Source organism: Mugil cephalus, chromosome 15, assembly GCF_022458985.1.
Source record: "Mugil cephalus isolate CIBA_MC_2020 chromosome 15, CIBA_Mcephalus_1.1, whole genome shotgun sequence".
Classification (NCBI taxonomy): Eukaryota; Metazoa; Chordata; class Actinopteri; order Mugiliformes; family Mugilidae; genus Mugil; species Mugil cephalus.
In genome coordinates this window covers 23,773,450-23,797,500 of record NC_061784.1, presented here as the reverse complement: position 1 = coordinate 23,797,500, position 24,051 = coordinate 23,773,450, and the positions used below count along the sequence as shown (strand labels likewise).

The following is a 24,051-nucleotide window of genomic DNA, read 5'->3' as shown; positions in this document are numbered from 1 at the left end:
TGAACTATGTAGAATATTGCAATATATCGCAGTAATGTATCGTATCATGAGTCCTCTGCCATCCACCATATTGTTTGTAGTCCAGATAGATCCCAAGGCTCAATCCACCAACAACTACATGTTCTTTACTTTTATCAATTAAATGAAATCCATTAACTCGGATGTCGGAGCTGCAGGATAAATAATCTCAAACCGAAGTGACAAAGTGTCGTTCCTCGATGCCACCACTCGTCCTCGCCTGTAAATAAATCATCTGTTCAACCGCACATCTATAAAATGAATAATACCACAGAAAAACGGACACGATCTGACCCGAAGACACTTCACAATCACCTCGGGCTTATTCCAGAGGCTCAGCCACATCCAGCTGTGACCTAACGTCCTGCTGTCAGGCCGCGGTGAATCGTCCCTCAGTGTTCAGAGACGAGGACTGGAAGCCGTCCTCATTAGCCGCCTTTCGCTATTTTAGCTCCAGCCACGCTGGCACGGATTCCTACGGCCGTTCCAACCGCTTGGCACCAGCAGCACTTTTTCATCTAAATTGAAAACCCCTTAAGCTTTTGCTTCATTAGGAACCAAACCACACAGGGCTTTTGTGAAAATATGATGAAATTACTTGCAGCTAAAAGACATTTTTGACACCAGCTTCATGTAATAACAGCCCCAAAGCAAATCTTCAAGGAAAAATATTTGTCTTCTACCTCTGCAGCTCTTCTATTCTGGGTCCAGCAATAATGCTGCACAACATGTTAATCTTTCCTCCCAATCCTCTCATCTGACCTGCTTTTCATTCTCGATCTGTTCTTATCGAGTAGCTCACTCCTCGCTCCTTATCTCGTCCGCCTGCTCTAAAATCTCATCCTATTTATACGTTTTAATAATTATTGCCCGGGCTTGTCATGCTGTGCCGTGACTTCAGCTACTTCTTGTCTTTTTCCCCCTCACAGCAAAGTTAAAAAACATAATCACAGCACATCCTCCGTTGACTGAGCGCTGACTCCTCTCCAGGCCCCAAACCCCGTTTCCCGACATAATAAACACGCAACTGCACATTTAACGTACGCGACGCGAGAGGAGCAACAACATCTCCTCCTCGTTCTGGGTGAACGTATTGGAACAAAGCGAAAGAAAGCAGTGAAGCCGGGGAACGAAGGGGGGCGAGACGAAAATGTCTGCAGCAGAAGTGGCTTTGAATGGCTTCCAGCATTGTTCTGACTGACAGAATGAATCCCTCTGTTCGGCCACAACACACTCACACATGCCTATGGTGAGCTGCATGCCTGCACATTCGCTCCTCAGAGACCATTAAATGCTTTTTAAAATCCAATACGACAAGTTGTTGCTCGGATGGGTTTTGATTTTTTGGGGGCGGCGCAGCTATCGGCACACGTATTACTCAGCTAAATTACAGAGGGAGATAAATGTGTGAGCGTAGCCCGGAGGATCGAGAGCTCGTCTGTGTAATCTGGTCCAGATTTTATTTTTGATTAAACTGACCTTACGTTTTTTAAAAGCCTTGTAAAAACCGAGATTGCGGATGTGTAAAAAGTCTGTAGTAGGGGCGAGGTATGAGGGGGGGGGCCACCAGACGTGTGACCATGTGACCGAAGCGTCGGGAATGAAAACCAATCACAAGGCGGCACCGCGCCGGCGCAACAATGGCCGCACTATTTCAGCTCTTTCATGTGGTTATCCCTCTGCAGCCGGCGGGGCCTCGCATAACTCCGGGGCTTGTTTGGCATCACAACACGCTGGTGTGTGCGGGTGTGTTTCGCTGTGCGGACGCAATGTGGGTCATTGTGAAAAGTAAATGACATTAAGCTCAGAGAGAGAAGGAGGGAGGAAACTCCACCAGAACCACCTCAGGATAAAAACCACGGGCAGGACCAGGACCAGGACCCGGTCTCTAGACTTTAACCCCCTTACGAAGCTGGTTTGTCATGAACCGGACACGAAGAGTGAAAGTAAAGAACCCTCTGGAAAAGATTTGATTTCCATTTCAGACAGAAAGATGTTTGTGTTTGTGTGCACATGTTTTAATCAGATAAAGATGGTTGGTTGGTCACTGGAACGAGTCCAAAGTTTAGAATAGATTCTGGGTTAGATATTGATTCCGTGTTATTTTTAAACTTGACTTTGTTTATTTGGTCTGTGCTTTTATTTCAGAGCAGAATGAGACATTAAACTGCTGCGTTTCAATAAAGAAAGAAAGAAAGAAATATTGGATTTAAGGTCAATCAGTGAGATTTTATGCCGTAACATTCATGGTGATTTGCATGTTTCCATAGTTGTGTAACGGTTATTGTGGATGTGTGGTGAGATATTTAAAGAGCTATTTAACAAACAAATAAATTACCTGGCGAATAATCTGGGGAGGTTTAAATTGACCCTGAGGATAAAACGTGTTAGTAAATCTAAAGGTAATATGAGGCGTAAATCAACTTCTACGACTTAATAATCAGAACCACCTCGTCTAAATGACTCGTTTCATATTTACACCGTCAGAAAGTTTCAGGACATGAAACAGCGTAAACGTGTCTCCTCTGTGTCTCCCTGTGTAGGTCGTCTCGGGTTCCCTCACCCAGGAGGGGACAACCCTCTCCCCCTCAACGGTACGTATGCTTCCCCACACACAGTGTCCCCCAGTGTCCCCCAGTGTCCCCCAGTGTCCCTCAGCAGGACAAACTCACAACTAAAACCAGCCTCATCACATATTGTTATTTTGGGATTTTTCCTTAAAACGCAGTTTGATAAAACGTCTAAATAACCAGTTAACGTTCGGCCGATGGAACCGAAACTAGAATGAAGTTTGGGTTCATTTGTCTTTTGTCGGTTTGTAAAACATGAAACATTTTTTACTTCCTCAGCTGCCAGTTAGTTTTCGACCAGCGACTGTTTGTCTTCGCGCTGAGCTTCCAGTTGTTTCTGGCTCTGTGGCCGTTGCCGCTCGGTTGCAACCTTTCATGTAGTTTTGTAACTTCTGTGGCGTCCTTCCCTTTCATTTTGACCTTTCATACGCCTTTGTTCCCGAATGAAAGAGAGACAAAGTGTGGTGCTTTTTGATGCCAGGAAATAAGTGGACGGACGGACAGAAGGGATGAGGTAGGAAACGGTCTGTGGTGATAAAAGGGTTCAACAGATGCTCTCACACTCTCACTCTTTGGCTTTTAAATACGTTCATTAATGTTTGTTCCCTTTGTTTAACTTTATTTTTTAACATCTTTCCCTTGAATGCTTAAAAAACATACCCTCGTACTCGGTCTTTTACTTAAACAGGACATGAAGCAAACAGAACATTTAAACACCAAAATAAAAAATCTGCTTTTTAAATGAGGACGTCTCCTCCGTCTTTGTTTAACGTCAGTCTCTACGTCGTGAAGAAGACGTAGTTTAGGAGATTTTTCTATCAACTAACCCAGTTGAGCCTTTAACGAGAAGGAGGAGGAAGAGGAGGAGGATGAAGGAGGTTCAGAATAGACGGTTCATTCATCAGCTGATCAAAAATTTAAGACCAAAGCTAAAAAAAAAAACAGAAATGAAAGCTCCACCGTTCTTTAACCGTAACCAGCTCTTAAACGTCTGATCAGCTGATGAATGAACAGCCTGTTTCAGTTTTAATAAATCCAGAATGTTTTGCTCCCGTTTCTTGTTTTTTTGCATTTTGAGGACATTGTTCCCTCTGACTGCAGAAAGCAGAAAGCTCACGGTGAAGAACAGCTGCTGGAGTCGGTGGTAAATAACGGACGTGAGCAGGTTTTTCTTTAGCTTTATTAACTCCTGTGAACATCCAGGACCAGAGCAGGTTGGTTTAGCTGTTGTTTCCAGTAGCTGGTCTGTTTTAGCGGTTTGGCTGCTAGTTCCTTTTAAAGCTAGCCGGGTCACATGGTGAGGTCACATGACCCTGAGGTCACATGACCCTGAGCTGCCATCAGGCCCAGAGACAGATGGTGCCAGTGGATAGAGGTTCTCTCTGTGTCCTCTCTGTCTCTATCTATATCTATAAAACACATTCATTATATTCTTATGTAGCTCTGTCTCTGCTCTCCTCCTTCCTTCTCTCCTTTCCTGGCTTCTTGTTCGAGTCCCTCGTCCCTCGTTCAGACCAGGATTCCTGCTCCTGTGTTCTAGACTCTTCTTCATCCTCTCTGGGCTCCGACAGTGACTGGACACATTATTTTAATTCTTTCACGTCGGCTCTGTGCAGCGTTTAGTCCTGGTGTCAGCAACAGACGACAACCAGATCCCTTCCTTCCTTCCTTCCTTCCTTCCTTACTTCCTTACTTCCTTCCTTCCTTCCTTCCTGGCCTTAGGAGTGTTTATGGGTCCACAGATCATATCTCGTATTTTAAATAAATTAAAATCCTATCTTGTGTTAATCTCCTATTAACAGACTGTTGTACATTTCTATGACAAACTGCATTAAAAATGCATTTTTTTAAAGAATATTTCTTTCCGTCCTGGGTTAAATTATTGAGCCCTAGTTTCTCTCTTTGTTTTAGTGCAACACAAACCAACCTGACACATGATCCGATACTCGTCAGGTCGGTTTAACTTGACCTTTAACGTGACGCTGCCTTTGACTCTTGGGTTCGTTTCTCGTTCTTGTTCTTGTCTTTTCTCTCTGTGTGTGATTCTGGGACATAATTAGAGGTCGATGCGTCGCGTTACTTCAGTGACGGGTGAACTAAGCCGTGCAGCCGTTGGGTTTGTGTCGAGCCTCTAATCATATCTGTGAATTAAATTCAAATGTCCTCGTCCCTGAGCTCGGTTTCTGTGCAGTGTTTCCTCTGCAGGCGCTTCACAATCTGCACATTAAGCTGCCTTCAGGGAACCCGGGACATTTCAGCTTTTTTCTAATTCTGATTGACACATCCGACATGAAACTTTTAGTTTGTAAGTTTCCTTCTTGGTTGGAGAAGTTCTACTGCGCTTTTCACGTTGTGTAATACTTTGTGTTTGTTGGTAAAAGCTCAAACCATCAAACGACGTATTTCTCCTCCATTAAAACGCATTCACGCTTCATCCTGCTGTTTTCTGAGGACGGCACCGAGCGGCTGATTGCGATTCCTCCCTGATTAGCAGAATAAAAAGGCGTCGCGGGCTGTTGTCCTCAGCCACCTGGCACTTACACAAAACGCTTTGTTGTGTTGAGTTTTATGAACTCGCCTTTTGATTTGTCCTCATTCCACATGCAGCCAGGAATTATAGCAGGAGACGAGGTAAAGCACGGACGGTGACGTCAGATCCATTTCCACTTGTTGTTGGTGTTATAGTGGGTGAGGGGGGGTGAGGGGGGGGTGAGGAGGGGGGGGGGTGATTGTTCTGCTTTTGTACACAGTGACGTGACATGTTTGCCTGCATGATTGTGTTTTAAGTGTGGAGCCTTGTTAGACGCCTGTGCAGTGATCGTATCATCCCCTCAGCTTTCTCCTCATTTTGCTGCAGGATTAATTCAGACGACGCGAGTTTAGCTGAAAGTTAATGAGGCGCGGAGCACGATTTACATAACGCGTCCTCATCGAGCAGCTTACGTCGAACTGTACACGCTATACGCTTTGTGTCTGGATGAAAAAACCTGCATGTGTTCATTCAGAGCGAAGCGACGTAGAAGAGAAGGACACGTAACACGACTTGTTCAAACAGCGACGACACTCGATCCTAAATCTATTTACTTTACATTTACCTGCTTGTGTGTTTTTCTGTGGCTTTTACACATGTTCAACATTTCATTGTCATCACAAGCGCATGAAAGCTCAGATAAACAGAAAATGTGTTTTTAGAGCATGAGACGTCTAAAAGGAAATGATTCTTCTTTTGTTTGTTTCTTTGTTTGTTTGTTTGTTTGAAGCAGTGAAAAGTCCACACGCTTGTCAATTCATTAGGTACACGAATAAAAACCAATGCATTCTCCTGCAACTTAAACTAAAGGTGCTTTCAGAAGTCAGAAAACAAGATGGCCGCCTCCATGAACGCTCGTGCCTTGACTGAATATAACTTGGTCTGTTCAGTATTTACATCTTTTGGGCGCAGAGTGAAATTAAAGTCTTGTTAAACTAAATTTAGTCTATATAAGCTGCACTAATGGTGAATATAACAGATAACTTGAACCAGCTCATGAGTTTATTACTAGAATTATTTGTGAGGAAGTGATGAAATCTACAAAACCACACGAGGCAGAAGTTTATAGAACACATTTAATGCGACTAAAACTTATCTGAGGAGCTGATAAACAGAATATTACAGGAGCTTCTAGTTACACACTGGGCGGCCATCTTGGAAACTCATCTCAGGACTTTTTGAGTATGAAATCTAACTTTCAGTTCAATCTTCCAACTTAGGAACTCGGAAATTCAGAACGAAGCATAAATCCTCCTCCTCTGTCAGGTCGTTTTGCAGGATGTAGCTCATTCTGCTGTTAAACTCTAATTATTAAACACAAAACACTAGATACAGTAGATAAATAGGAACATCTGTTATTTTAACCTCTACAGACCCAAATATTTGTTTTACATGTATCTTAGTTTCTTTAAGATAAGATTAAAATCTTTATGTATTTGGGATTAATATGAAAAAATAAGTTTCCTCTTTGAACTGGAAGTAAAAAAATATGTGGACACGGATTATTTCTCTGTATATTACAGTTTAAGTCACCAATGAAGTAACCGTTGCAAAAGCAGAATTGGAAATGATGAAATCCCAACGTCCTCAAACGAGTGCTTGTGAATTTATTACATTTTTACGTCTCATCAAACTATAAAAGTTAATAAACATGAATAAACACGTGTCCTGACGCTTCACTACCAGGACATGACAGACAAACTGTCCCCTTACGAGGACAAGAGGTCTAAATGAAGCAGAATGAGCTGCAGCAAACCTGAAACATAACGTCCCCATATGAGGACGCCGGGTCTCAGGAGCTTAAACATTGAGGACGTTTAGATCACATTGGTTTTTGCTGCTGTGCCTAATGAACTGGCAAGTCAGGCGTCCAGGAACCCGCGTCATTACCGAGACACGTCCATGTCTTACAGCGTAAAAGTCTAACTGTCTGTCCTCCTCCTCCTCCTCCTCCTCCTCCTCCTCCTCCTCCTCCTCTCTCAGGCCACTCCTCTCTCTTCCCCATGGAGGACGGTTTCCCGGACGATGAGCGTGGGGATCAGGGTCTCGCCGGCCTCGGTTCTCCTCACTGTTTCCCGCATCAGAACGGAGAACGCGTCGAACGCTACTCACGCAAGGTGTTTGTGGGAGGACTCCCCCCGGATATAGACGAAGGTACGACCCCGAAATCCTGGGCTCAGCGCATTTAAACTCCTCCAAATTCACCTAAACGAGTCCTTTCCCGTGACGTTTTAACCGTTTTTATTCTCCTTTTCGTATTCACAGATGAGATAACGGCCAGTTTCCGTCGCTTTGGTCACCTGTTTGTGGACTGGCCTCACAAAGCTGAGAGCAAATCCTACTTCCCCCCCAAAGGTGAGTTACCACCACAGCCAACAAATTAAAATAATGTGTGTAAATTCATCATTTCCTTCCTTCCTTCCTGAATTATGACTCACATTAGCCAACGTTAGCATCATAGTTTAAATAATCTTCTTTTTATTTCTCTTTCCCCTAAATGAGATATTTTCTTCTTAACCTCTGAGATGAATAAATAAAATGTATTATTATTATTATTATTATTATTAACATATTTTAGTCTTGTCCTTCTCTGTTGAGGGAAGCAAAGAAAAGCTGTTATCTTATCTTTTAATTGTTTGAAGAACGATAGAAAACGTAGCGACTTTGTTTTGACCCGTGAGGGGGCGTGGCCTCACCGGTCTTCACTGTTTATCTGTTTATAAAAGCTTCTTCCTTCCTGCTGTGGTTTCCAAAGCGATTCCTCGTCGTTTCTTTAATCTTTACTTTATTAATCTGCTTCACGCTGCTTTATTTTGCGCAGGCTACGCGTTCCTGCTGTTCCAGGACGAGAGCTCGGTCCAGGCTCTGATCGACGCCTGCATCGAGGAGGACGGCAAGTTGTACCTGTGTGTGTCCAGCCCCACCATCAAAGACAAGCCGGTCAGTGAAAACACACACACACAAACACACACACATGTAAAAACACAGCTCATCTTCACTGTGAACTGAACCGTTTGTTGCTTCCAGGTCCAGATTCGCCCCTGGAACCTCAACGACAGCGACTTCGTGATGGACGGTTCTCAGCCTCTGGACCCGAGGAAAACCATCTTTGTGGGCGGAGTCCCGCGTCCACTGCGCGCAGGTATCCTTCGCTTGTTTTTATATGTGTGTGTGTTGTACACAACACGAGTGTTTGTAATAGAAACACTCAGGTCTGAAGTGAGTACGGTCGAACCTTGAGTCGTTGCTGCTCGTTACTTCCTGTATTTAGTCATTTTTTTCCTCATGTTCAGTTATATTTTTAATAGATTGTTGAATATTTTAACAACGTAGCATCAGCTGCTACAGGCTGAACTGTGATCAGAGTAAAACGAGCGTCGAGCTAAAGAGGAACTGACCCGGTTACACCAGGAAGTGACACTGGGCCGAGCATAATATTCATTCTTTTTTATCTATTTATTATTTATTTAGTTTGCGATAGCAGCGTCTGTGCTGGGGTCATGTTGTACAGCTCAGCTCTGCTGTTGTTGCAGTGACCGAGGTCATAAAGTCCTGCAGGACGTTAAATAATTTATGACCCTCTGCATTGACCACGTCCACATTCACACATTTACATGAATTGAAGCATGAATTGCATGAACTTGTTGCGGTTTTATTGCAGCTGTTGCGCTCACATTTGCTTCATCAAACTCTGCAGGACTTTAACCCTTTCATGCGTCATGAGAACCTGTGTGTATTTTTATTCCTCTTCAGCCGTGATGAAAAAATGATGCAACTCAATTTTTGTCACAAAGTTACAAAATTACAAAAGTTACAAAATGTCTCCTAGTATAAAACAAATAGAAACTTTAACATTTACATTAATTCTTAGATGCTACTTGTTTGTTGGAGCCCAAAATAGTATTTAAGCATAATTTTCTGGCTCTGTCGGCCATCTTGATCTTTACCACTGTGCATGAAGGGGTTAATGCATCTGTGTTGATGGTTTAAACTCAGCGTGTTTGTGTATTAAACCTGCATGTGCATGCACACAACTGCTGACTTTGTACACGAGCGCTTGTTGTTGTGCGTCTGTTAACATTCCTGTGCGTCGTGTCTCCTCTGCAGTGGAGCTGGCGATGATCATGGACCGTCTGTACGGCGGCGTCTGCTACGCCGGCATCGACACGGACCCCGAGCTGAAGTACCCCAAGGGAGCAGGGCGGGTCGCCTTCTCTAATCAGCAGAGCTACATAGCTGCTATCAGCGCTCGCTTTGTGCAGCTGCAGCACGGAGAAATCGATAAACGGGTGAGTGCAGAGAAAAGAGAGCTCAGTGTTTTTCTGCCCCCACCTCTTCTCGCCTCTGCTGCATCTCTCTCCGAGGTTGTGCAAAGGAGAGAAAACGGTTCCTGTTGCAGTAGAAAATGCTGCACCCACGTTTAAAAAAAAAAAAAAAAAAGCGGCGACATGAACGTTATTCATCGGATTCAGACCAAGTGCAACGTAAACAAAACTTCACTGTTTACTACAAAAGGTTGTTCTTTTAAATCGGAGACGTTGTGTGAAGCTGCTGTTGCTCATTTTTAAGTAACGGTTGCACCGGGAGAGTTTGATGCTGAGTCAAGATGTAGACGCACTCGTGCAACTGTGACTCATGCATCATCTTCTGTGGGAGCAGTGAAAGACGTTTTACTTCGAGAAACGAACCAGGGAAGCATGAAATCCTGCTTCCCACTGTGCAACTTGTTCTACTTGTAAAAGTAAAAGTTAAAACGCTGCAGTTAGTTTAGTCTTTATTAAACTCACCCAGCGAACGTTTGTAAGTAACACAAACCTGTGATTGAACATAACGCTGAATAAAACACTGAGATCTGTGACATCCTCCTGGTAACAGGCTGAAAGGAAGTGAGAGAGGTTTCACAATGAAACGTGGCCCAGAGAGAAAAACAGTTTAAACGTTTAAAGGTCCCTACACGTGGTGTTTGTTGTCATTTTTCTCTGATTAGACAGAAAAAGCCTCAAAGATAAAACAAAATAAATAAATAAATAAAGGTCGTCAGCAGTAGGAAAGTAGATTATATGGATTATTTCACTGTACAATACAATAAAGTCACCAGTGTGTCACAAATGATAAAACTATTTTTATAATAGTCGAACTCTAATCATGGCGCCATGTTTGTTGTTTTTCACCATTAACGTTCCTATAAATGTTGTCACTTAAATATCCCAGTGTCTACTTCCTGTAAATATGTTAAATGAGCTGTAAAAAGCTTTGTAGCCCAATCACCTCATCAGTCATGGAGCTGTGTTTACCTTCTCCTCAGTCTCCGTGTTCATCCATCACCGTTAAAAGGTTCAAATTACTCAGAGAAATTAGAAAAACTATTAAACTAGTCCCACTGTTATTTAGTGTTAGCATTATAGCATTAGCATGCTAGCCATAATAACTTAGTAGTAACTGAGGTAAAGTTACGTGTCAGTTAAATGTGTTTATCTACATGGACATAAATTACATGAACACATGGGTTTCACAGTATATATGACGCTAGCTGCTATTTTTCTAAGCCTTTAGTCTAGATAACTAGCTAGCATAATGCTAGCATAAGGATAGCATAAGGCTAGGTTAGCTTCAAACTTAATTCATTCATTCAAGGTTCACATTAATGATGGTGTGACTTTATTTTTCTATATAAAATCTTAACAAACATCAAACAGAGACATTGACATTTACCTCATCACATAATAGAGAGAAACCAGCTGACGTCCAGTTCTTCCTTTTAATCTTCTGCTCCATAACTTTCTCTGATTTTGTTCACTGGGGAAACGGTGGAGTTTCCTCCGTGTTTTCCTGATCCTGTGCTGGAGCCGTAGGCTGAGCACTGTGGCATATTTTAACTTTTAATCCAACTTTACTCTCTGTTATTGTCACTTCTCTATGGGTGAATATTGGTTAGATGGATCCAACATGGCGCCCATGAAACACGTGACCAGCTCAGAACCAATCAGCTTAGAGGGACAGATCAGACTCTCTCTGATCTATGACTCATAGTGAAAACTTAATGTCCCCATATGAGGACACAGGGACTGTACTAATTTAATATGAAAGAAAACAGAAGTTTAAACAAACCTTTTTTCCCGTGTGTTTGCAGGTGGAAGTGAAGCCATACGTGCTGGACGACCAGCTGTGTGACGAGTGCCAGGGAACTCGCTGTGGGGGGAAGTTTGCTCCGTTCTTCTGCGCCAACGTCACCTGCCTGCAGTATTACTGCGAGTACTGCTGGGCCGCCATCCACTCGAGGGCCGGCCGCGAGTTTCACAAGCCCCTGGTGAAGGAGGGCGGCGACCGGCCCCGTCACATCTCCTTCCGCTGGAACTGAGCGGAGGAGGAGGAGGAGGAGGAGGAGGGCGGGGGGGCAGCAGAGGAGCAGAGGAGGAGCAGAGGAGGAGCAGGTAGTGCAGGAGTCGCAAATCATTGTACAAATAAATGCACTTTTCTGTTGCTGGTTCCTTTTTGCTCTAATTTCACCAAACTTTTTTTTTTTTTTTTTAATATAATTTAATAATATTTTGAAGATTTAAAAAAAAAAAGACATGTACCATAATATTATTTAAGCTTTTGATATTTTTTTTTTAAGAAGGGAAGTTTGTGGTGTGATAAGATACTCTGCTTTTCAATTGGCATATTTTTCTAAAAATTCTTTTATTTATTTATTTATCCCCAAAACAAAACCTCCTCTTCTTTTGTAGCAGAGTTTTTACTTTTTCTTTTATATATCGAGATCAGAAGAGCATGTGATTGGCTGTTTTTTTTATTTTTTTATTATTATAATTATTTCTGAAAGATGAGCCGTTGATACGAGAGGCTCCCGAGCAAATGGGACTTTAACGAAACAAAAAGAAAGAAAAAAAAAGGTGTTGCTAAAGAAGAGTGCACTTATTTCCAGCTGTGAGACGCAGCATGTGAGACGCTCGGTAGTTTAACCAAAGCTGAATCTGAATCCGGAGCAGAGAGGTTCCACTGCAGAGCCGTTCTTTCCCCCTCCCACGTCCAAAATGTTCCCACCTCTCTTTTTAACAGACCACACACACCACACCCATATTTTGATGTTACTTGAAGATAAAAAAAAACAAATATATATATCACAACTTAGAAAAAAAATGATTTGGGTTTCGATCTCCATGCAAAAACTAATACCTCAAACTCAGCTGCTAAATGTGCCGAATACAGTAAAAAAAGAAAAAGAAAGCAAGAAGAAGGAAGACGCGCTCGCTCTCTGGTGTTCTCCTTCCCTTAGAGCTATAATCAGAGGGAAGTGATGCAACAGGCAGAGGGCGAAGTCACCGGCACAGTTTTGTACTCACTTGCTTCATCACCTCCTTATTTTTGTAATCAAACCCAGGGTTGAGCGTCGTATTTTCGCCGTGTTCATGGGAATGTATGGCACTCAGAGGCTCCAGCAGAGACGGGGCTGACCCTCTCTTTCTCCCCCCCCTCTCCCCATCTCCCCTCCCTCCCCCCTCCCTCCCTCCCTCCCCCCCCGTGTCTGCCTCGGGCCTCCTGCTGCTAACGCTAGCAGCTAACGGAGGGTTAGCGCTCGTTGCTGGGATCCAGAGCTTTTCAGGACTGAGGCTGGAGGAAAAACTCCTCCACAGAGACGGATTTATTGCAGTTTTTTTTTTTTTTTTTTTTTACAGGGAACGGCCTGTTTGTTAGCTTCTTCTTTTTTTTTAATTATTATTATTATTATTATTTTTTTTAATGCATTTGTGCAATTCTCTCCCGAGTCTTTAACGAAAACCTTTTGCATCCGAGAGCCGGCGACGTTGAACGAAAGCAGCAGCAGCTTCCACCCGTTTTCCTTCCTGAGCCGCTCACACTCAGCCTCCAGTGTTTTTCAAGCATAAATGAAGATAGTCTCTGCAGTGTGCTCTACTACTACCACCTCCACCACCACCACCACCACCACTACTTCTACTACTACTACTACTACTACTACTACTACTACTACACACTCGTGACCCACGTGCAGTTTGCTCTTGAGATCCCAGAGGCTGCTGGGAACCAAAGATGGCTGTGGAGTAGTGGGTCATACTGTAGCTCATTTCTTGACCAGGTTTTTATTAGTTTTAATTTCTCATATATATATATTTTTTATTTTTTTTTTTTCATATATATTTTCTTACGTCTGTCACTTCTGCCCAGTTTTGGCTAAACTTGTCCAGCCCTGATGGACTCCAGCAAAACCAAAGATTGGCCTTCGACCCGACCGACACACTATGTATATCATATATATATATATATATGTGTGTGTTTATATATGTTTATACATCCTGTGCAGTCAAAACCATGAGAACACCAGTGGAAAACCAGCAGGGCTGACAGACTCACAACGCTCTTCCTTTCTTTTATCCGGATAAAATCTAAATCTAAAAAAGTTTGCGTCGTGGGGAAGATTAGTGCACGTTCCCACGCGGCGACAGGAAAAAGCTAAAAAGTTTGGAGCGACTCGGTTCGAAGCGCGTAAAACGTCAGGGAGCACGTTCACAAACTCGATCGTACACACTAGTGAGAAGCCTCATGTGGACGCGGCGTCGTTGCACCAGTTTTTTCGTGGCTGTCGGTGGGTGAGCATTTTAGAAGTTAAAACACTTTGTGAAGAATTTGCTGTTAAAATGAGATGATAAAAAAAAAAAAAGATTATTTTATACATGGCCTGCTGATTTTTTGGTACAGTGTTTTCTAGCTAAATTATTTTGTCATGCACATATAAACATTTATTATGCACTACTTTTTCTAAATAGTTTTTCTTTTTCCAACAGTCATTTTAGGCACATTTTTCACAAATGGGGAAACTCCTTTTTGCAATACCTCAATTTTTCACATTGTGAAAGGTAGCTTTTGTACTTTTGTTACTGAGAGATCTGCATATATGGAAATGTTCATTTTAAGGAAAAAAAAAAAAAAAGTGATTTCAATATATATTATTTTCAATTATGCTTTTTATACATTTCAGTGCTGAGGAATCTTTACAACTAAAGTGCGCAACTTGTGTTGGTGCGACTTGAGATCTGCAGAGGAGACGCTCGCTTTGGTCTGAGCTTTCCACACGTTTCCAGTCAATCTGCTCATTAACAGACGGCGAGGAATTAAAAAAAAGAAAAGAAAGAGAATTAGAAATCGATGTTGATGTCTCTAAACATGGCTACACTAGTTGGAAATGGTAACTTCTTCTTCTTCTGTCTTGGTTTCCTCTCCGTAGATGGAGCTTAACTTATTATAAAGGAGAATGCAAAAATTTTGGTTCGACGCTGAACCATCGTATCACAAGAATGGATGTTTGGTGTTATTAGATATTTTAATATTTGAAAAAAAAATAAAAACACACATATATATATATAAATATATATAAATATATATTCTTGAACTTGCCAACTAGCACCTATTGTAATCCTTAGCATGCATGACGAAAAAAAAAAAAGACGAGAAAATGACAAGTACAGGAATTAGCTATTAAAATTAATTGTTGTGGTGTGCACCAAATGTTTCTCAACTATTAAGTTGTTCAGGACAACTCCCCCTGACACCCCCTCCTCCTCCTCCTCCTCCTCACCCTCCTCCCCCACCCACCCACCCCCACCATTCGCAGACCTCTGCAGGATGCACACGACAGAGCGATAACAGAATCTGGATTTGGCTTTTTTTGAGGCAGGACTTTGAGCATCCGTATCGAACACTGTTTAAAAGACTTGAGGAGTGGTCCCCGCTGTGTGTGTGTGTGTGTGTGTGTGTGTGGTGTGTGTGTGTGTGTGTGTGTGTGTGTGTGCGCGTGGAGGTGATCTTACCTAGACCTGTCTGGAGGAAGGAAGGGGAGCTTAAAGACTTGAATGTGGTAAATGTTGCAAGTTAACTTCAAGTTGTTATGTGCAATACTTCTTTTGAACCTTTTTCCAGATAAAGACTCTTTGCAATGTAATTCTTTAATGCCATTTTTAATTGCAGACATTTAATTAAAGAAGATGTTAATATGTTTTTCACAGTCATTTTCTACTGTTATTGTAATCCTTTTCATGCTGGTGTTTGTAAAAAAGAAAAAGAAATCAAACTATTTGTACTAATATAAATAATTGAAGTTATTTTTAAAACATTAAAGGTTTTGTGCTCATTTGCTTATTTTGTTTATTTTAAGCTACTGTGATTGATTGCATTGTAATTATTAGGTCAACAATGTATTTAGCTGTTTATTGGTATATTTTTAATTGGAATGTATAATTGATTTTTATAATTTTGATCAGATTTTTGTTATATTTTTGAGGTGAAGCTTTTAATATGTTAAAGTGTCTAGTTTTTACTAATTGCTATATTGTGCTCCACAATATATGGTTCACATTTTCTGAAGGAAAATAAATATTTAAATATTTGTCTGTTAATGATGTTACTTAATGGCAAGATTTCAATAGTTTTTAACAGTGTATGGGAAGGTTGTTGTATTTATTAATAGCATTTTTTTACTTAAGATATCACCTTAATTTTTATTGTCATTTCACTTTATAAGTTCCTATTTTTGTATTTTCCTTTCTAATTAAGTTATGTAATACGGATATGTCCATATTTCTAGGAGTTGGTCTGTAGAAGTGCTAGTGAAACGAAAAAGAAAAATCTAATGTTATTTAATTGTTTGCAGCCAACTATTTATAACAGTATGCATAATTTTTAAATATTTGTAATGTGAAATGTTGAATGAAATAAATCTTAACTGTGATGAAATCTCCGTTCCTTCACGTCCTTTTTGTTTTTCAGAGACAAACTGAACCTCTGTCCACATCTGGAGCCCAGAAATGTCACAATAATCAACTGGTAACGGAAACATTTCTAAAAAAACTCTCAAATATCTAAAGCTAAAACATTTCTACTCATGAGGTGGTTTTTCAGACGTATTGATGTGAAAGTTTATTGTAAAAGTGCAGTGGAAACACTTTTTTTTGTCATTTTGTGATGATGATGATGATTGGGGGTTGGTCATGTGACATTTAACGAGAGTTACAGCTCGTTAATTAAAACACCTTTGAAAGGAAACATTTGCAAAATGTATCAAAAATTGCTTTTCTTTTGCAAAAACGTGCAACAAATGTTGCAGCTTTAACTATAAACTTACCTGTGACAGGTTGTTTAATGAGCTACATCTTCACAAACTCAGATACTCGGACACGACCACAAATATCAGGTGTGTTAACGAGGGTTCGGTTCCATTAAGTGTCAGGAACACAAATTCAGGAATGTGGTTGTGTGGTTGTTTATTTGTGACATTTGTGACCGAGTAGATGAGATAAACTGACTCCTGGTCCAATAGAAACAACACATTCATCTTTCACATCGTATTCTTGTGCTCAGACCACATACAGGTCACTTCCTGGATCTATAATTACACACACACACACACACACACTAAACAGATCAGATGACTGACAGCTCAGACCCACTCACAGCTCAGTGGCGCCGCCATCTGGCTGCATCTGTCACTGCGTCGCTCCTCCTCTGATCCACTTTATTATTTTAGATTTATAACTTCCAGCTCATCCTTTAAATTAAAAAAGAGCTTTAGTTGTCATCAGAGGAATATTTCAAACTGGGAGGGGTGTGTGTGTGTGTGTGTGTGTGTGCGTGTGCGTGTGCGTGTGCGTGTGTGTGTGTGTGTGTGTGTGTGTGTGTGTGTGTGTGTGTGTGTGTGCGTGTGCGTGTGCGTGTGAAGAAAGAAAGACAACACGTCAGAGAAGCTCGTGGATCAGAAACAGGTTTTATAGAAACGATCATTAATAATTAATTAATTAGATTCAGTTTGAAACTAGCCAGATGTTACACATCTGTCTGTGTGTACAGTGTGTGTGAGTGTGTGTTATTGTGTGTTACTGTATGGTAGTGTGTGTTAGTGTGTGTCTGTGTGTATATTAGTGTGTTTTTTTTTAGTTTTTTTTTTTAGTGTGTATCTGTGTGTGTTGTAAGTGTTGATAAGTAGTAGTGTGTTGGTGTGTATTCGTGTGTGTAAGTGTCTATTTGTGTGTGTTATTGTGTGCCTATCTATGGTGTGTGTTACTGTGTGTCTATCGATCCATAGTGTGTGTGAGTTGGTGTGTGTCTATCTGTCTATGGTGTGTGTTAGTGTGTATTTGTGTGTGTTAGTGTGTGTATATCTATCTGTCCATAGTGTGTGTGAGTTGGTGTGTGTCTGTGTGTGTTATTGTGTGTATATCTATCTTTCTGTAGTGTGTTGGTGTGTGTCTGTGCAGTGTAAACCACCAGGTGTCGCTGTCGGATTAATTAACAATAAACACAGCGTCTTCTGCTGCTTTCAATGACCGTCGGAAATGATGAACACTTCGTGGTCTGGGATCTGTTCAGGAATAAAACATGTGATTTGTTGACACGTGTAGTTTATTTAAAAGAACCCGATGATTAGTTAATTAACATTAATAAAAATATGGACCCACAGTATTTAACTGACGCGCAGCTCGGGTGGTGGAGTTTCCGAGGGGACCTGGAAGGCAACGCTAATTCGCCTCGCTCCAAACAAACGGGACTCCCGAAACGGAGGAGGAGGAGGAGAAATAAAAAAGAAGCATCCTCCCATCCATCCACCCCCCCTACACCCACCACCCCCTACACCCCCCCAGCCCTAGCGGAGCTCCGGTGGTTGGTGGTGTTGTTGTAGCAGCGGCGGAGGAGCAGAAGAAGAAGAAGAAGAAGAGGAGGAAGAGGAAGAGGAAGAAGAGGAGGAGGCTGTGTTTGGATTAGGGGGTTGGGCTGGTTCAGAAAACCTGCCGCCGCACATCCACTTTGTCCCGGGTGGTTCAGCGTTGCTTTCCCGCAGATATCATCTTCATCCTGCTCCACCTGCTCCAGCCTCCACCTGCTCCAGCCTCCAGCCTCCAGCCCAGACACCGACCCGCCGCAGCGCACAGGGACCGGACGGACAAGGGCGACCAGCTGTGAGTAGCATCTCCTGGATGAAGGTGTTCATTTATTCACTAGTTTCATATAACATCCAGAATATATTCATTTGCACATGCCCCCAAATATATGAATTTAATGTCTCTACAATAAACAAAATGTCTTTATTATTTATTGTTTTATCTGTCAGGGACAGGTCACATTAATAAATGATAAATTTTAGGTGCAATGAGTCAGAAATAGTCTTTATTGTGACAGTTTTAAAAACTTTAATGCTGCCACATTAGAATCAGTCATAAATGATTCAGCTCGTCGTCTCTCGGCTCATTTTCCTTCACCTCCTCCTTTTCAGGAGCGTTTTTTTTTTCTGGAGGAAACAAGGGATTATCTCTCTATATATATTTATTTATCCACGTATAAATATATAAAAGAGGCTGAAGATGGTGAAGCTGGGGAGTAATCTTCAGGACAAAGGGGCCAAAGCTGCGAGCGTGGAGGACGGTTTCCAGAACGTGCCCCTCATCACTCCGCTGGACGTGGGCAGCCTCCAGAGCCAAGCACCTGACAAGGTGAGGGACTCTCACACACATCACACTCATCACACGCATCACATCATCACACTCATCACATCTGCATCCACTGTTATTAGCCCCCCCCCCCCCCCCCCCGTCCTGAAACACACACTACGTCCCCTTCATTCACGTGTTCATCGGTCACAGCTGTGTCTCCTGCAGATTAACAGACTGACTCTCATCCATCATCCTGACGTCCAACGCTCCTTAATCCAGTTTCCATGGTGGCGGCGGGTGTGTGTTTTAGTGTGTGTGTGTTTTAGTGTGTGTTAGTGTGTTCTGATGCGTGTGTGTCGGTATGGTTTGGTGTATGTTATTGTATTTTGGTGTGTGTGAGTGTATTTGTATGTGTTGATGAGTTTTTGGTGAACGTCGGTGTGTTTTGATGTGTGCTGATGTGTGTTTTTGGTGTGTTTTAGTGGGTTTTGGTGTGTGTTTTAGTGTGTATTGGTGTGTATAAGTGGGTTTTTAGCATGTATTAATGTGTGTTAGTGGGTTTTGGTGTGTGTTTCAGTGTGTATTGGTATGTTTTGGTGTGTTGTGGAGTGTTTTTTTGGTGGTGTGTTTGTGTATTTCAATGTCTTTTGGTGTGTGTTGGTGCGTATTGGTGTGTTTACTGTGTTTTGATGTGTTGTGGTGTGTGTTTTTGGTGGGTTTTGGTGTGTGTTGGTGTTTTTCAATGTGTCTCAGTGGGTGTTGGTGCGTGTTGGTGTGGGTTGGCGTTTTTCAATGTGTTTTGGTGCGTATTTGTGTGTTTTCACATGTTTTAGTGTGTGTTGGTGCATATTAGTGTGTTTAGTTTGTTTTGATGTGTTTCAGTGTCTTTTGGTGTCTTAGTGTGTCTTGGCGTGTGATGGTGTGGGTCGGTGTGTGTTGGTGTTTTTCAGTGTGTCTCAGTGTGGGTTGGAGTGTGTTGCCATGTTGTGGCGTATTTCAATGTGCTTTGGTGCGTATTTGTGTGTTTTCGCATGTTTCAGTGTGTGTTGGTGCATATTGATGTGTTTAATGTGTTTTGATGTGTTGTGGTGTGTTTTGGTTTGTTTCGGTGTCTTTTGGTGTGTGTTAGTGGGTTTTGCTGCATATCGGTGTGTCTTTTGGCGTATCGGTGTGTTTAGTGTGTTTAGTGTGTTTTGTCTGACTTATGTTTGTGTGTCGGTGTGTAGCAGGGATCCATGCAGTGAGTCATAATGTTTCAGTAAAGATTAAGCTCCGTTCTACTGAGACGTGTCAGTAAAATAAATGTGTTACTGTAAGTCGCACTCATCTCAGATGGCTAACAGGCTAATAGGCTAACAGACTAATGCTAACAGGCTAACAGGCTAATGCTAACAGAGGAACAGTCCAACTCCTCTCAGTGAGTCATTTAACAGAGAGAAGCTTCACGTCAACTGTGTGTTGGTGAATTTCATTGTATATCTCGGCTGTGAAGAGCTACTAAACGCTACGCTACATATCTAGCACAGAAAGCTCACATGTTTATGTTATGTTGTGTTCTATTAGCTGACGTTGTTGCTGTGGGTGCAGAGCGTGTTTTTTTGTCCTTGATGTCAGTGAATGCACCGTGGCAGAGCCTCTTGGTGCTGACTTTCGCTACGTATTAGTCGACTTTAAAACATCCGAAGTGGTTTTATGTCCGGTTGGAGGCTGGTCGCTGTTTCCTCCTGGCTCATGTGGAAGCTTTGTTGTTGTGTTGCAGGGTTTTGTCGCTCTCCCAGGAAACAGCTGTGGGCCGGTGACGTTATGAATCCACTGTTCTACTCTCGTCGCGTCCTGTTGACCTTCTCCAACTGATTTGAACGTTTAAATTAAGATCATTGTTAGCGTTTTAAACTAAACCAAGTTTTTATTCTCTTTTAAAAGCATCTATATTTGATATTTACTGATGAATGAAGGTGCTTCTATAGCTGCTGTTGTCCCAATATGTCGCCAATCACAGGCTAATAAATAGAACATGGACGTTACGAGGGTCAATATATTATTGTGTCGTCATAGTTGGTCACATTTTACTGCAAAAATCAACATGGCCGCCTGTAACCAAATTTTTTCAGTTTTACGGAAAGATTCTCCCAAATATTTTATATACAACTGAGTAAATTTAAAGTTATTTATTGGGTGGATGGAGGAATGTCACACATTTGTAATGAAAGCAATTTCTCAGATACAATTTGTTATTTTCCATATAGAATTTGATATGTTGCCAAAAACAAATATCTATTATAATTCGAATTAATTAGAAGGTGGTTGTTATCTATTTTAATTATATCCAGTCATTTTTATTAATAAATTATTGTTTCCATAATAAATAACTGTGGATTTTGTAAAGACGTGATCACAATGAACATAAAAAACATTTAGTTTTAACAGAAATGTGTGCTAGATACATCCCAAGGACTCCAAAAGTCCCTCAGTGATAGATTGACCCATGTAGTGCTGATGTTTGCTGAATGATTTAACTGAAGAAGTTAAACGCTGAGTTCCTCTTCACCTGATGTTCACCCAGCGTGGGCCAAACATACACATGGAATAATGTATTCGTTCTAAGGTTCGGTTATAAGGAGCTTATATTCTCCTTTTTGAACTGTTTATCAAAGCCCACCCTGTGTCTAATCCGACCGACGTGTTTAATCTGGTGCTTTTACCCTGATTGGGCTACTGGTCTGATTTATGTCAACGTCGCCAACGTGGTTTTTAAAAAGTGGTTGTTGATGTTGATGTTCTTTTATTTTTCGACGTAATGTCTCATTCAGGTAGTTTTATTGTTCAAATTGTTCAATAAACACCAGTAGCTGTTAACTGTTAGACATCAGTCCCACTCAAAAACACGTCCCTCTGTCGTGTAAGTAAAAGCTGCCATAACATTATGACCACTGACAGGAGAAGTGAGTAATGTATTTTACGTCCACAAACGTTTTTCTTTCTTTCTGCTTCTGGATAAACTCGCTGGCAGCTGATGCTGATTTTTATTTTTATTTTGTTGTGTACGCCGACTCTTCGCTCACAGACCTAAAAAACATGTTTGTTAGTTGTTAGTCGAGGCTGCAGGGCCGGAGTTAAGTCGACCGCACTAACAGACGTTAAGGCTCTTTTATAAACATCGTGTGTAAATGCAGGTGGTGACTGTTGGTGCTTGTTTGGGACAGTGTGGGAGTTTTAAAGGTCAATTTACTGCTGAATCTTTGAACTTGTCTGGAGCTGTGAGAATAAGTGATGCATGAGCAGCGCCAGGAAATAATGGAATCTGTAATTAGATATCGGGGGGGTGTTGGGGGGGTTGATGACGATAGCACAGTTTGCTTGAGGTGTGTGTGTGTGTGTGTGTGTGTGTGTGTGTGTGTGTGTGCCCTGCAATACTATTTTGAACAGTAGGGGGCAGCAGCTGTGGACAGAAAACAAACCATCACCTTTCAGACCGTATCTGGAGAAGTCGCTAGCAAACAAACCGGTGCCTGTTTTTTCAGCCGTTTAGATCAGTTTTTATCAGGAAATGAATCTTTTTTTCTAAATGAAAACAGAAAAACCGCAGCCTGTTTCTTCTTCGTCTAAAACTCTGCAGAGACGGACTCAACGCTGGTCCTCCAGCCTTCGTCGTGTCCTTTTCTGCAGAGTTTTAAAGTGTGAGCAACCTTTTTGCAGATAAATATTCCAGGTGCATTTCCAAATTACAATCAGGATTCAGGTGAATTCATAAACGCGGTGCATGATAATTAAGTTAATCAGAAAATCGTTCCTGATTACATCTACGATGACGACATTTTGGTAAAAGCTTTTCATGACGATTTAAGTAAGAGATTTATGAGAAAACGTTTGAGTGAAAGGTGAAAGGAGCTATGTGCTCACATAGCGAGTTGCTAACTTTGTCTGTAGTGGTTTTGGAAACACGCTTATTATAACTAGTTTAACTACTCAAGAATATGATGTACGAGCTGCAGTTCTCACTCAGACCAGAAGGAGAACTCACATTATTTTAAAGTCCTCACACTGTCTGCCTGTTAGCTTACAAGAGAATCCAATAATAAGTGGTGTTTTTGCAAAGCCACCACTCCACCACAGGGGGGCAGTGTTCTGATTTCATCATTAGGTGACTAGTGACCTAGACCAAGCTACTTTTTATGTAGCCTAGATGGCTAAAGACAAGTTACTCTACCATGAAAGAAAGTTAAACTTCTTAAAATGATGTAATTTTGTCCATGCTAATGCTAATTTATGTCGCCGCCCCCCGATGCTGAGTTGCAGCCTGTTTTTATACAGTCTGTACATATCTGCACCTCTCAGTATGTAGCACATCTGCTCTCAGCGATACGTATTCAGGTCAATAATCTAGATTTCATTACTTTCCGCTGTGCTTTTATTAGCGACGTCATCAGCGACTTTCATCAACATAACAGTCGGGGGGTTTTTGCAGGAAAAGTTCATCCACAAACACAACAAAGCTGCAGCGGCCGTCATAGTCGGAGGCATTACAGAGGAATTAGACGTGATTCCATCTGGGTAAAGACGCGTCGCAGCCACCGCTGGGTCACCGGGGTCCTGATTGGATTGCAACAATAAGAGCGAGCAGAGGCGGGTGGAGAGGGATAGAAATAAAGTGACTCACACACACACAGATTGTTTTTCTGTTTGTCTTTTCTCCGAGAGCGAAGCAGAGACACAATGGTTTTCGCCTCGGAGCCAATAACAGACCCAACAATCATTCTCTTATCTTGTCCAACACGTCTCTCACGAGTAGCTTTTAAGTGGCGCTCGTTCTTTACGGCCGTGACTTCCCATCCGGATCAATTAAGGAGGAATTCCTGCCAGCGGGGGCTCCTCCGGTCCGGTCCGGTCTGTAATAAGTCGCTGATTGATGCTCTCGTGCATCGTCAAGGTTTAATTTAACAAAAACGCCATGAATTATAAATCAGCTCTTTCCACGTTTCACACAGTAGATCAGAGAAGCTGCGATTCAAGGAGACAAACGGACGGATCACAGCGACATAATTAGCATTAGCAAGTATTTTATCAATGACTGGAAACTCAGAACATATTCCCGTCACCGGCACATGAGACTGTAGCAGGAAAAATAGTGATTTACTAATAGATTAATTAACCTGAGTCGTGTTTATAAAGTGGAGTTAAAAATGATGAGTGACTTTGGTGAATTAGGGAACAGAAGATTTATTTTGTGCCTTTTGTGCAGATGTTTAACCCTCATGCCCTCCTCAGATTTACCCTTAGGCAAAAATGTCCACGCATAAAGAGACAGCCATAAAATCCTCATTCATCAGGATTTTATTCTAGTTCTTTTTCACATAAATCACTTAAACGACGTCAGACCTGATCAGATTTTAACCTTAAATGATTCAAAGTATTTAATTATGTTTTACAAAAAAAACAAAAAACACAAAATTTAAATTATTTTCCATATAATAAACAGCAGGATGATGGAGCTCTGGTGGTT

General features: G+C 41.7%; 2 protein-coding genes across 4 annotated transcripts in view; both read left to right on the top strand.

Moving 5' to 3' along the window:
• Positions 1 to 15,864, top strand: part of cpeb4b (cytoplasmic polyadenylation element binding protein 4b) — a 28,122-nt gene extending 12,258 nt beyond the window's left edge. Inside the window, exons 4-11 of one of the 3 annotated variants that reach the window (XM_047606695.1) lie at positions 2,562 to 2,612; positions 5,196 to 5,219; positions 7,102 to 7,272; positions 7,384 to 7,473; positions 7,940 to 8,058; positions 8,146 to 8,260; positions 9,226 to 9,407; positions 11,249 to 15,864. In XM_047606695.1, coding sequence (XP_047462651.1) covers positions 2,562 to 2,612; positions 5,196 to 5,219; positions 7,102 to 7,272; positions 7,384 to 7,473; positions 7,940 to 8,058; positions 8,146 to 8,260; positions 9,226 to 9,407; positions 11,249 to 11,476 — 980 coding nt within the window. In that variant the 3' untranslated portion in view covers positions 11,477 to 15,864. The remainder of the gene's footprint in view (positions 1 to 2,561; positions 2,613 to 5,195; positions 5,220 to 7,101; positions 7,273 to 7,383; positions 7,474 to 7,939; positions 8,059 to 8,145; positions 8,261 to 9,225; positions 9,408 to 11,248) is intronic. The other 2 variants (XM_047606696.1, XM_047606697.1) reach the window with 2 other exon arrangements.
• Positions 15,865 to 17,749: 1,885 nt separating this feature from the next.
• Positions 17,750 to 24,051, top strand: part of nsg2 (neuronal vesicle trafficking associated 2) — a 35,945-nt gene continuing 29,643 nt past the window's right edge. The window contains exons 1-2 of the mRNA XM_047607799.1: positions 17,750 to 18,080; positions 18,395 to 18,611. Of these exons, the coding sequence (XP_047463755.1) occupies positions 18,483 to 18,611 (129 nt within the window). The 5' untranslated portion in view covers positions 17,750 to 18,080; positions 18,395 to 18,482. The remainder of the gene's footprint in view (positions 18,081 to 18,394; positions 18,612 to 24,051) is intronic.